Here is a 12,296-nt window from a genome sequence, read left to right as displayed (position 1 = left end):
TGCATATCCTCTCTGGAGGAAAGTACACCCAATTTAGGCCTACTGGATTCCCTTAGATTAAGGAATCTTAATCTAAGATTAAGAGCTCAAAATAGGACCTCAAAATACTAAAATACAAAATATACAAGGAAATAAACTGCCATGGGCAGGAGTCAGCAGAAAACAAAACAACAGATTTAGACATCCAAGATAAGTTACAGAATATAAAATAACACTCCCAACAAACGTCAAAGAATTGGTATCATAGAGACCACATTTTCTAAGCACAAGTGATTAAACTGAAAATCAGTATCAAAAAGATAAAATTTTAAATATCCAGATTTTGGAAATTTATAAAACTTTTCTAAATCATGAATCAAAAAAGTCATAAAGGTAATTTAAATATTCTTAGAACTAAGTAATAATTTAAATACTTTAAACAGAAAAATTTGGAGAATATAGGGAAGTGGGTCTTTCAAAATTTATAATAGAAAAAAGACAGCTTGAAAATTAATTAGATAAAAATTAAGATTAAAGTTAAGATGTTGTAAAAGAACCTAACATTAAATCTAAAGAAAGCAGAAGGAAATACTATAGATAAGATTCATAATTAATGAAGTGGAAAACAAATATATAAGGCAGAGGATCAACAAAGCCCAAAGTGGCAGCTAAAATCAGACAAGTAAAATAAATGTCTGGTGTAGTTGGCCAAGGGGGGAAAAAAGAAGATGCAAGTAAACAGAAGAAATGAAAAGGAGGACACAACTACCCAGGGAGCAGAGGCAAAAAGGAACATGGAATAAATTTCATTAAAAAAAAATGACATAAAACGCTCAAAATTCTAGAAAAACATTTTACCTAAATTGACTCAAGAAGAAATAGAAAGCCCAAATAGTCTATAATTATTAAAGAAATTAAATCAATAGTTAAAATATTTCCCACAAAGAAATGCCAGGTTCAGAGGGCTTACCAAGTAAGTTTTATCAAAATTTCAAGGGACAGTTCATTTCAATCTGATGTAAACCCTTCTAGAGAATGAGACAAGAGGGAACAGTCTCCAACTCAGAGGGTGTACAGACCAAAGGAACCATCTTAGAAATCTTACTAAAAACAAAGGCACTGGGACTTCCCTGGTGGCACAGTGGTTAAGAATCTGCCTGCCAATGCAGGGGACACAGGTTTGACCCCTGGTCCAGGAAGATCCCACTTGCCACGGAGCAACTAAGCCCGTGCGCCACAACTACTGAGACTGTGCTCTAGAGCCCGTGAGCCACAACTACTGAGGCCGTGTGCCACAACTACTGAAGCCCGCGTGCCTAGAGCCCATGCTCCTCAACGCCACCGCAATGAGAAGCCCGTGCACTGCAACGAAGAGTAGCCCCTGCTCACCACAACTAGAGGAAGCCTGCACGCAGCAATGAAGACCCAACATGGCCAAAAAATAAATAAATAAATAAAAATAAAGACAAAGGCACTAACCTGTACAAGAATGTTAGTAGCAGCATCATTTGTAACAGCAAAAAACTGGGAACAACCCAAATGTCCACTGATAGGTGGATGGGTAAATTGTGGTTTATGCACTTGAAATATTACATGGATAAAAATGAACAAATAATAGCTATCTACAACAACATGGATGAATCTTAGAAATAATGTTAAGTGAAATAAACAAGCAAACCACAGGGGAGTATTAGGGAATAAAATTTTGTAAAGCTAAAAAGCAAAACTGAACAATACATTTTTAAAGAATATATACATATATGGAAAGATACATATATATATATATGGCAGGTAATTAATAAACACGAAATTAAGGATAGTGGTTACCTCTAGGGAGAAGTAGAAGGACAGGACAGGGTAAGAACACAAGAAATTCAATGGTATTTCTAATGTTTTAATGTACAAATTGGGTGATGGGTCATTTAATTATTATGCTTCATAATTTATCCATTTTAAATATATTCTTTATAGATATCAAACATTACATATTATAATTTTTAAAAATCTGCAATTGTGGAAATAAATGAACAAATGAATGAAGGCTCCCTGAAAGAAAACTGAGAATCCCTGACAGAAGCTACCCTATGCAGAAGACACAGTAGGTCCTCAAGTAATTTCAGCTGGTTTACTGCTTTTTCCAAATACATACCTGGATTCCCTTCCTACTGGTGCTCCCTGATATGTGCAGCTACCCCCTTCCATACACATAGCCTAAGTCCCACAATCCTGGCTAAGTCCTGACAGGTACATGACAAGAGACTGACACCTGGTGGATACAGAATGAATTTAATAAAACGACTAGGGAGTAAATCTTTCACTCTACATGGTGAAAGAGGCAGTAGGGTGGGGGACAGGGAAGCAGGAATGAGGAGAAACCTAAAATTTGGAAACAGGAAAAGGAAGGATATCCATCTCTGAGATGTAAAGAAAGGGGACTGTCATCTAAACGAGAATAAAGAGATAGTCCCTAAAGAAGAATGATTTCCCTCTCATTCCTTCTGAGACTGGAACAAGAGGAAAGAGATTATAGCTGCAGTAAGGAAAATGCAAGACTATTTGGAAAAGAGGAAGCAGGTATAGCTGGTCTCAGCCTAGCAAGCTAAAACCACAGGTACTTCATAGCAGTGGCTAGGTGTCAGCTGTCTCCCCAGGAACTCCCCACTCCCAGTTTCCATTTAGGGATCTATGTGATTCTAAGGAGGCTGATCCTGCCCATTTTTCAAAAGGTACAGTCCATGATGTAGAATAAATAAGCAAACTAGCATTTACCAAACTCCTGGCCACAGTGATTGGTTAGGGGCAGGCATGTGACCCAGGCTGGCCTAACCAGAGTGAATCTTAGGGCTTTTGCTACGATTCCTGGCACAAAGATGCCCTCTCTTTCTGGCTGGACATAAATGAGGAAAACGTGTAATCCTAGGAGTGCTGGCAGCCATGAGGTGGACCAGGCTTGATCCTACAGAAGGTAGAACAGCAGGGGAAGAAAATCAATCACGGATTTAGAGACATACTGAGCCACTGGATCAGCTTTACCTGGAGCCAGCACTACCTCTGGACTTTCCAGTCACATGAGCCAATACATTTTTATTTTTAAGCCAGTTTGAGTTAGGTTTTCTATGATTTAAAATGGAAAGATGCCTAACCTATACATTCATCATACTCCATCCCTATATTTCCACAGGATAGCACAGGGATCCAGGTAAGATGGTCAGTACAGATTTATTAGTGACTCTAAAGCCAAGGGTATTGAGCTGGAAAGGTAAGAGGCAAGAACCAGGCACTATGCAAGACAGGGTGCCTCAGCTGTCTATACAGAAGAGAATGAAGAGCCAAGTGAGAAGCAAGTGCAAAGAAGGGCCTCTACTAGGCAGACAGGTAGAGTTAACGTAGCACTCTTCCCCACATACCTATCATGGGGGTGTTGCTTTGGGGTCTTTTCACTCATGGGGTAAGGAGCTTTGAAGCACATGCCCCTTTAAGTCTTTATTACCCTGTGCTGCAGTGTCTACCTCTCCCTTGACCAAATGAAGAGCCTCCTTTTGGCTTCTACTGCCCTTGATGACACTCACTTTCGGGGTGACAGGAGGAATTTTATCTTCTGCTTCTTTGGCATGCCGGGAACTGGGGCCCCTTCCTCCTCTGGAAACAGCACCATCCGCCTGACCTTGGGCAAGCATCTCCTTCTCAGCCTCTCCCATTGGCCCTGGCCTCTCTGACCCTCCAGCTGAGTTGCCTTGCCCTCCAGAGGCCCACGTCTCCAGTGGTAACCTTGAGGACTGGGCAGAGTCCACAGCAGCTGCTGACTTGTCAGGGGTAGAATTCCTTTCCCTACTTCCACCTGATTTTTTTCGAGGGCGCCCCCGTTTTCTTTTGGCATCACTTCCTGTATCCTCTATATCCTGCTTCGTTGCTTTAGCTGGTGGGTCCTGCCCACTGGCCTCACTCACAGGTACTTCAGCTGTCCTCTTCACACCCTTGTCATGGGGTCCCGGGTCACCACCTATGCCCACTTCCCTGTTCTCTGTGCCCCTCGGCTGAGTGAGCCCCCCAGGTGGAGCTTGCCCAGGCCCAGGCCCAGGTCCAGGTCCAGGCAAAGCAGGAACAGTTGGTAAGATCATGTTAATGATGGGCACAGCTGCTTGGGGTCCCCCAGCTCTAGGGGGCAGAGGCAGTGTAGCCATTTTCAGAGTGCTTGAAGAAAGCTTGGGGGCCAGGACGGGTGGAGAGACTCGGATTGGTGGAATAAGCGAGCGAGGGGCCCGAGGGAGAAGCAGAGGCAGCCGGGCCACTAGGGCATTAACCTGTGGGTTATTGGCTGCTGGCGCTGGGCTCTCCACTACACTCTTCTTTCGCTCTCCGCGTGCTGGGAGGCCAGCCCCAGCCCGGGGGTCCAGCTCCTTAGGAGGCTAAAAAGTAAAGAGAAGAACACAAAAAGTGGGAAGACTGGACAGCGGAGGAAGTACAGACACAGGAGGTGAGAAAGTACTGGACCCACTGGGTGAAGGATATACTAAACCCCCAACCCAGGGGAGCCAGGTCAAGGGCATCAACTTCCTCACCTGGGCCTGTCTCTCTGGTCTCTTATGGGCTCCGCCCTCCAGATTCTCTACACCATTCTTGGATTTAGATGACCGTTCCCGAGGGGCATGTTCATCCTCTTCTGCAGAGGTGCCAGAAAAGGTAACAAGGTGAGGAGGAAACAGAATGGAGGAGGGAGGCGATTCTGATTGACTGACTGGTAGAGGCAGGGGAAAGAAGGTGGTCTAAGGTATGTCCTAGAAGGCTCTCTAGGAATAGAAGGCAAATCCAAGGTGTCTCTATCCTAGGATGTGGGAGGGCCTTTGAGGTTGAAAGTGGCTGAGGGTTTCTCAGAACATAAGAGGGGGTCCACTCACCAGCAAGCCCCATAGCCTTGAGCACATTGGCGTGTGCAGATCGGGCAGAGATGAGATGCTGCTGTAGCAGGAAGCGGGCGACCTCAACGATGGAACTGAAGGACCGTTTCAGGATTCGCTCTGCCCAGTCACAGGTCAAGGCACAGGCTGCTTCAACCAGTTCATCTCGAGGTGCTGGGGTTACTTCTGGGCCCATTTCTGGCTGCAGTGGGGAAGGACACGCCCAATCACACTCTGAACAAAGGACCCTCCACCCCTCTCAGACACAGTGTTGACCATAAGTAAGACCAGACTAGGGATGGGAGTAGCCTCTATCAACCCATCCCAGAAACCCACAAATTCTCTCCCTCCTCTGCCTCAGCTGTAGGGTAGGCAGAAGGGCATGTCCTATATACCCAGAAACTGTGTGCAGAATGACCTAGGCTGTGTCAGGCCTCAAAACATCTCCCAAAGTCCTCTGACTTCTACCTTGGAGAGAAGAGTGCAGTTGGAGGGTTGTTACTTACACTCTCAGAGCCCTTTAGGTCAAGTCCGGGCAAGGGCGGCATAGACACCAAGGTCTTCCTTCGTATGCCACTGTAACAATATCTGACGTTTAAGTTAAGGGGCAACCAACACATGGGGGTCTCCAAGCCCCTTAGAAAGGTTGGGCTGTTTCCAGTCCTGTCCCTTCACATACTAAGTTTTCCTCCCCAGGTCCTCTAGCACAACCTCTCCAGTCAAGGATACTTGGACTGGCCCCGGCCACCAAGCCTTCGGGCTTTGATGTCAGGGAAGATCTCTCTGATGATTTTGCCAAAGTTGGCTGTGCTGAGTGGGCGGCAACAGGCGAGACTCTCACAGTACTTCCTGAGTGCGTGGGGGACAGAGTGGGAAGATACTCAGAGAAGGAGGTTTGGGAGTGGGTTCAGAGGGTCCCTGGGGATGAAGGTTGGGAAACCCTTTAAGAAGTCAGGCTCTATCAAGGCAGGGAGCTCTTCAGGGATGAGGGGGTAGTCCTGTGCCCACCATCCCACCCACCCCCCATCCACCCACCGATAGGCATCATAAACACTTTGTTTTGGCAGGCAGGTGTCAGTATGCTCTTCTAGGTGGTTGCGGATCCACCTATAAGCATACATGTACTCCTCATTGCTGAGTGTACTTGGCTCTGAGCTGCAAGAGAAGTAAAAGAGACAAGTATTACTAACATCCCAACAGTTGCCCTGGTTCTATCCAGATTATCACCTCAGTAGTGCTGGACTGAATCAGTTCATCCAGAATCCACCTTTCCCTGGTAAACCAAGGCAGGTGAGGGACTTTTCTTCCCCACTAAGGATACTGTTATGAGGATTCCTATTCACCCTGCCCCTTTTTAGGGAGCCTTTCTTTAAGAATCAGAACCTCTGGGCTTCCCTGGTGGCGCAGTGGTTGAGAGTCCGCCTGCAGATGCAGGGGACACGGGTTCGTGCCCCGGTCCGGGAAGATCCCACATGCCGCGGAGCGGCTGGGCCCGTGAGCCATGGCCGCTGAGCCTGCGCGTCCGGAGCCTGTGCTCCGCAACGGGAGAGGCCGCAACAGTGAGAGGCTCGCGTACCGCAAAAAAAAAAAAAAAAAGAATCAGAACCTCTGATATCTAAAATTCTAGCACCAAACCTACCTTTTGTCTCCAGTACTGGGCCCTGAGGGGAGCTGAAGGTAGAGATACAGCTTGTCGTTGTCTGAGAATTTCTGTACATCTTGCTGAGGTAGGGAGGAACAGAGGCAGGAGAAATAATAAGGCCAAGAAGGACCCAAGGTAGGACCCTCTGATCCTCACTAAAAAGTTCAGCTGACGTAGTGACTGGCAGGCTGACAAAGGACCTTAGAAATGATTTGAGGCTGTGCGTTCACTCTGCCCTGAGGAGCCCTTAGGGGCTACCAAGGTGAGAAGGGGAGCGGAGGGGACCACCTCTGATTTTATTTCTATTGGGCTTCTACACAAGAGGTCACAGAGGTAAAGTGAGATGCTCCAGGTCAAAGTGATAGCAAGTTGCAAGGCCAATTATCTTCTGACAGGGTAGACAACACTGACTCGCATAAACCTTTCTTATCCTCACCTTATCCTCCTTTCATATCCTCACCATCCTCATCTCCCACCAATTCTGTCTCCCTGTTGCCCTCTTCCCCAGAATACTCACCAGGATTCCCTCTACTTTGTTCTGCACGGCCTTGCTGTGGAGAAGAGGAGAAAGCTGGAGGTCATACACAAGATTTTTCCCCATCCCTATGTCTGACTGCCAGGGAGAGGACGAGGTCTGAAAAGCCTAGCAGGTGCTCAAGTACTGCTACCATGATGAAGAATCTCCCCTGGTCAGATGCACTTGCTTGGGAGGGGGAGATCATCTACAGAGGAAGTGAAGTGCTACAGGGATCTATCCCCAGGTCCGGAACGAGGTTTAGAGGTGGTGATGAGTACTTACGAAATGGTACCTCGGAGCCTCTGAAGGAGGGTGGTGGGTTCCCCTGCCTCAGCACTACCTGAGGGGGCCCTTCCCCCAGTCTTTGGGCTCTTAGCATCAGGTTCATCTTCTGCCATCCCGGCATGAGGGCTGGAGTTGGGAGAAGACAGGACAAGAAGATTTAACTCCCCCCCACCCCGCCCCAAGGCCCCAGGGCACTCCTCATCTCTCTATCCAGGAAGATAGAAAAACAGAAAGAAAGCCTCCAAATTTCCCCAGTGGTCTTTTTCTAAAACTCGCCTTCTCCAAAAATTAGAAATTATTCCATTACTTCTCCAGGGCCATATATACCCAGAGATCTTTGCCATCTCCATTCTATCTGCCCCACCTTTCTGCAGTCTCCTAAATGTGGAAAACTGTAAAGGAAGAGATAGGGGCGATTGGGAATCCACGTTAGAAAGAAAATTTCATTTCTGCCTCTGACCCCATACTGCCCTCCTTCCCCTCAAAAGCAACAATAACAACCACAAGACAAAGTTGTTTAATTCTCTAATATGCTCCTCACCACTGAATCTGCCTGGGAGGTCAGAAAGGATACGAACATTTTCTGCCCTTCCAGGCTTGGAAAAAACTGGGCCCAAGTTCTCATTACTTAATCTCGCCACGGCTTCCCCCGCAGCTCCCCCTCCCCACGTCGCCGGCCCCTACGTCATCTCCCTCAACATCCCATCCTGATGCGCGCCCCCACCTCCCTCCCTTCCCCCTCCATTCAATCCCGCGTTGCTGCAAAGTGAGGGATTCAGGGTAGCGGAACTCCTGGGCTGGGCGTAGGAAACCCGGTTGGGGGAATGGGGTCCCAGATTCGGGGCACGTGCACATGGGTGAAGAAGCAGTTGAAAATACAGCCAAAATCTTTTTCTGCTCTCCTCCCAACTCATATTGCGCCCTCCCTACCTTTGAATAGTCGCCTTCCAACACAAGCAACAATAAAGGTAAGGGAGAAAGAGAAACTACCTCGCAGCCACCTTCACTCCAGCCCAGCCCCACGGTCCTGGCCCAGCGGGCTCGTGCGTTGCTTTATTTTCTTTTTTCTGAATGGCTGGAACAGCCCCGATCTGCCTAGATACTCGGACGGCCTGTTCTACCATTGGTTGTTGCTGCCACCCGGAGACAGACGGCGCCGGGCTCGCACCGGCGGCAGCTAAAGTCTGCCTGGTAACAGAATCTGATTGGTCAATAGGGGAGGGAAAATCCAAAGTTGGTCTTATTTGAGTCAAGAGGGGGAAGTCCGGGTTAGGTTTCGGTTAAAACTGGGGTCGGTTGGGACTGCCGGTCCCAAGAGGTTCTTCTCTTAAAGGGACCGCAGGACGAAAGACCGGGTGCTCGCCTCCTTCTGGAGCTTTCTTTGCTTTTGCTTTCTCCTTCCGTGTTTCAGTTTTGCCTTCGGTCGTCAGAGCTACAGGAAGAAAAGATTCAATGGATGATAAAATAACTAGAAAATTATAGGTAGTAGTGATGGAAGTTCGCTGTAAGCTCACATTATCCCCTTTTGATGAAAAGCAAGTTGAACCATTCCCCCCAGCCCTCACCAGCCAACACGCATGAAGACACTCACAAGAAACCTGCAAACACAGGCTCACATTCCTCATTGATGGAGGCCGCCAAACCTCAGTAGCTGTACCACGTTAAGCTAAAGTGCCCGTAGTGTTCCTAGGTTTCCCGAGTGTACTTTATCTCCTTCCAAAGAGTTGCTAATGCCTTTGCATCCCCAAAGTTCTGCAGTCAGTGAACACTGGAATTCTGACTAACTTCCCCAGGGGGGTGCTGGATGCCCACATGAATTTTTTCTCCTCAGAGAACATTGTACTGAAAGGTCAAGGGTTCTTCACTCTCTCAGTTAAGGCTTTTTAAGGTCATGAATCAGATGAAAGCAATGAACCCTCTGCCATGAAAAATGCAGGAACAGACCACGCGGTGCATCTAATTTCAGAGGTCACAGACTCAAGGGTAACCACCCTTTGAATGGAGTACAGTATTTTGTTTTGCACAGCAGATATGTTACACCCAAAACTATCAGTATATTTATAGTCCTGACTTATAGTTCTCCAGTCTCATCGTCATTGTGCTTTTGTAAAGAGGACAGCAGTGTTGCCTGATTTCATGACCATCGCCCTTTGCAGCTTCCATTTCCCTACTACCAGCTTCTGTGGGTAGCGGGGGAACCCAGAGGATCGCAGAGTTGGGGAAATAAGGATATACTGGCAGGAAGGTTTTCTAATAACAGCTAAAATTTATTTGTTAACTGTGTGCCAGATACCAGACCAAATGCTAAACACCTCGGTTTGAAGTAGGAACCATTATTGCCTCCATTTTATAGACAAGGAAACAGATTTGGAGAGGTGAAGGGACTTGTCCACAGTTACACTGTTAATTAGTGCTGGAATCAGGATCCAAAGTCAGACAGTCTGCCTTCGGAGCCCATTCTCTCTCTCTTTTTTAAAAATAAATTTATTTACTTTATTTATTTATTTTTGGCTGTGTTGGGTCTTCTTTGCTGCGAGCTGCTGTGCGCGGGCTTTCTCTAGTTGCGTTGAGCGGGGGCTACTCTTTGTTGTGGTGCGCAGGCTTCTTATTGTGGTGGCTTCTCTTGTTGCAGAGCACGGGCTTTAGGGGCACAGGCTTCAGTAATTGCAGCACGTGGCCTCAGTAGTTGTGGCTCGTGGGCTCTAGAGCGCAGGCTCAGTAGTTGTGGCACACGGGCTTAGTTGTTCCGTGGGATGTGGGATCTTCCCGGACCAGGGCTTGAACCCGTGTCCCCTGCATTGGCAGGTGGATTCTTAATAGCTGCACCACGAGGGAAGTCCCAGAGCCCATTCTCTTGAACACTGCTCTAGACTGCATAGATTTGCAGGTGCTCAGATACAAATATGGGTATAGACTGATGGAAAGATACCCCAAACACCACTGTTTGGTATGAAGGGGAATATAGAGCACTTTAACTGGAAAAAGAATTTGGGGTAAATTATGCTGGCTTAGGAATTTGCAGGTGGCAGAGAATAAGTGGAAGCTTTAGCAAAGGGAGAAAAAGTATCATAGCTATGTAAGGGAGATTATTTTGACAGCACTGTAGAAAGGTGAGGTTGAGTGGGGAGGCTGGGGAGGTTAGAGATGGGAAAAACAGGCAACTGACTATTCATTTACACCAGGTGTTATGCTAAGAGCTGGGGATACAAAGGTGAATAATGTACAATGGTCCTTGCCCTGAGAAGTAACAATAAAAATTGCCTGATAAGCATCATCATAACAGCAAATATTTATATAGAGCTTAACATGTGCTGAGGATTGTTCTAAGGGCCTCGCATATGTTACATTTTTATCTTGTAGCAACTCTATCAGATAGGATAATCATCTGATAGATTATCCCCATTTTACAGATAAGGAGACTGAGGCATTGAGAGATTAATAATTTGCCCAAGTTTACACAGTTAGTGATGGAGTTAGGATCTGAACTGGGCTGCCTGGATTCAGAATTTGTTCTTAGGTGCTATTATACATTGCCTACTAATACATATTTTTAAAATTTATTTATTTATTTGTTTTTGACTGCATTGGGTCTTTGTTGCTGTGCATGGGCTTTCTCTAGTTGCGACGAGTGGGGGCTACTCTTCTGTCGATATGTTCAAATCAGTATCAGCAAGGTCCACACATTGCATTGCATTTGGTTTTGGTTGATGTTTCTTAAATCTTTCTAATCTATACGCTCTCTCTCTCTCTCTCAATTTATTTGTTGAGGAAACCGGTCATTTGCTCTATAGAATTTCCCACATTCTGCATTTTTATGATTTCACCTTTATAGTGTTTTTAGGATTTTAAAACTTGTTCTTCTGTCTCCTGTATTTCCTGTAAACTGATTGTGAGCTCTGCAGGCTTCATCAGATTAATTTTGGCTTTTTGGCAAGAATACTTCATAGGCGGTGCTGTGTACTTCCTATTACGTCACAGGAGGAACTCTTTTCGTGACGTAAAGATTGAATAGTGTATTCAGGTTTGGTCGCCTGATCTATCCATTATGAAGCACCATTTCAGTCTTTCATTGAATGGTTTTAGCAGCCACTGATGATCATTGCCTGGATCCAATTGTCATTAGAGGTTACAAATTGGTACTATCCAAATTCTGTCATTCCTTCTGAATTTACTAGCTGAAATTCTTTGTTGTTTGGTTGGTTGGTTGTTTTTTTCGTTTTGTGTTTGCGTCAGGTTGGGCGTCTTTGGGGTTGTGGGCATCGATTTAGGGGCAGTGGTTGATGTCCCGGGGAATGACAGAACATGGAATCCAGCTCCCACAGGCTCTCACACATTGGGGGAGCTAATGCCTACCCCTCCACACAGGGCAGGATCCCCGGGGCCTAACCACCTGGGGTGCTGGCGTGGTGACTCACCAGGACCATGCATTCCTGTCTACTAGCTGAAATTTTGTAAAGGACTTTTCCTCATCAACTATTTGCTTGTCCCAAGGCAAATTCTTTCTGAAGAAGTTTGGTTATTGAAAAGGACAGGGTAGAAACCTAGGATAGACTTCTGTTAAGACCCAGTAAATCCCAAGGCTCCCTGTAATTTAATCATCTTTTATAGTCACTTATTCATTAAGGCACACTATGTGCTACTATCCAAGCTGGGTATTGGGAGGAAGCAGGGATTTTCAATATAATGTGACATATGTTCATGCTGAGGTAAAGTGCAGGAGGCCCCTAACCTGGAGCTGTCAGGGAAGAAGGGCTTTCCCAGGGAAATGGCAACCTGGCCCAGATGGCAGGAAAGGCAGCAGGAGGGAATTGGACTCGAGTTGAGGTAGATGTTTCAGGGAGCATGTTTAAAGACCTCAAAGGGAAAGAAAGTGTAATACATTCTTGGGGGAGGCCTGGCCATCTCGGGGGTCTTAGACTACTCCAGTGTTTAAAACAAAGACACCTTTGCGGAAGACTGAAAAGAATGTAGATTAATA

At 46.3% G+C, this 12,296-nt stretch overlaps 1 protein-coding gene across 2 annotated transcripts; it reads right to left on the bottom strand.

Moving 5' to 3' along the window:
- Nucleotides 1–1,808: 1,808 nt before the first annotated feature.
- On the bottom strand, nucleotides 1,809–8,383 carry RFX5 (regulatory factor X5). 2 transcript variants are annotated; one of them, XM_082662123.1, is made up of 11 exons: nucleotides 8,309–8,358; nucleotides 7,316–7,444; nucleotides 7,034–7,067; nucleotides 6,514–6,596; nucleotides 5,910–6,029; nucleotides 5,604–5,723; nucleotides 5,381–5,462; nucleotides 4,875–5,076; nucleotides 4,539–4,639; nucleotides 4,281–4,385; nucleotides 1,809–2,935 (listed from the first exon to the last, which is right to left on the bottom strand). In XM_082662123.1, exons 2-11 carry the CDS (start codon nucleotides 7,429–7,431, stop codon nucleotides 2,738–2,740), a joined length of 1,161 nt encoding a protein of 386 aa, XP_082518249.1. In that variant the 5' UTR covers nucleotides 7,432–7,444; nucleotides 8,309–8,358; the 3' UTR covers nucleotides 1,809–2,737. The 2 variants fall into 2 exon arrangements, with proteins under 2 accessions (XP_082518249.1, XP_082518248.1); XM_082662122.1 differs by having other exon boundaries at nucleotides 2,813–4,385; nucleotides 8,309–8,383.
- Nucleotides 8,384–12,296: the final 3,913 nt, after the last annotated feature.

This window comes from Grampus griseus (assembly GCF_964374135.1).
Source record: "Grampus griseus genome assembly, chromosome: 1".
NCBI lineage: Eukaryota > Metazoa > Chordata > Mammalia > Artiodactyla > Delphinidae > Grampus > Grampus griseus.
Note: the sequence above shows the minus strand (reverse complement) of the source record. Positions and strands in the feature narration are given on the sequence as shown.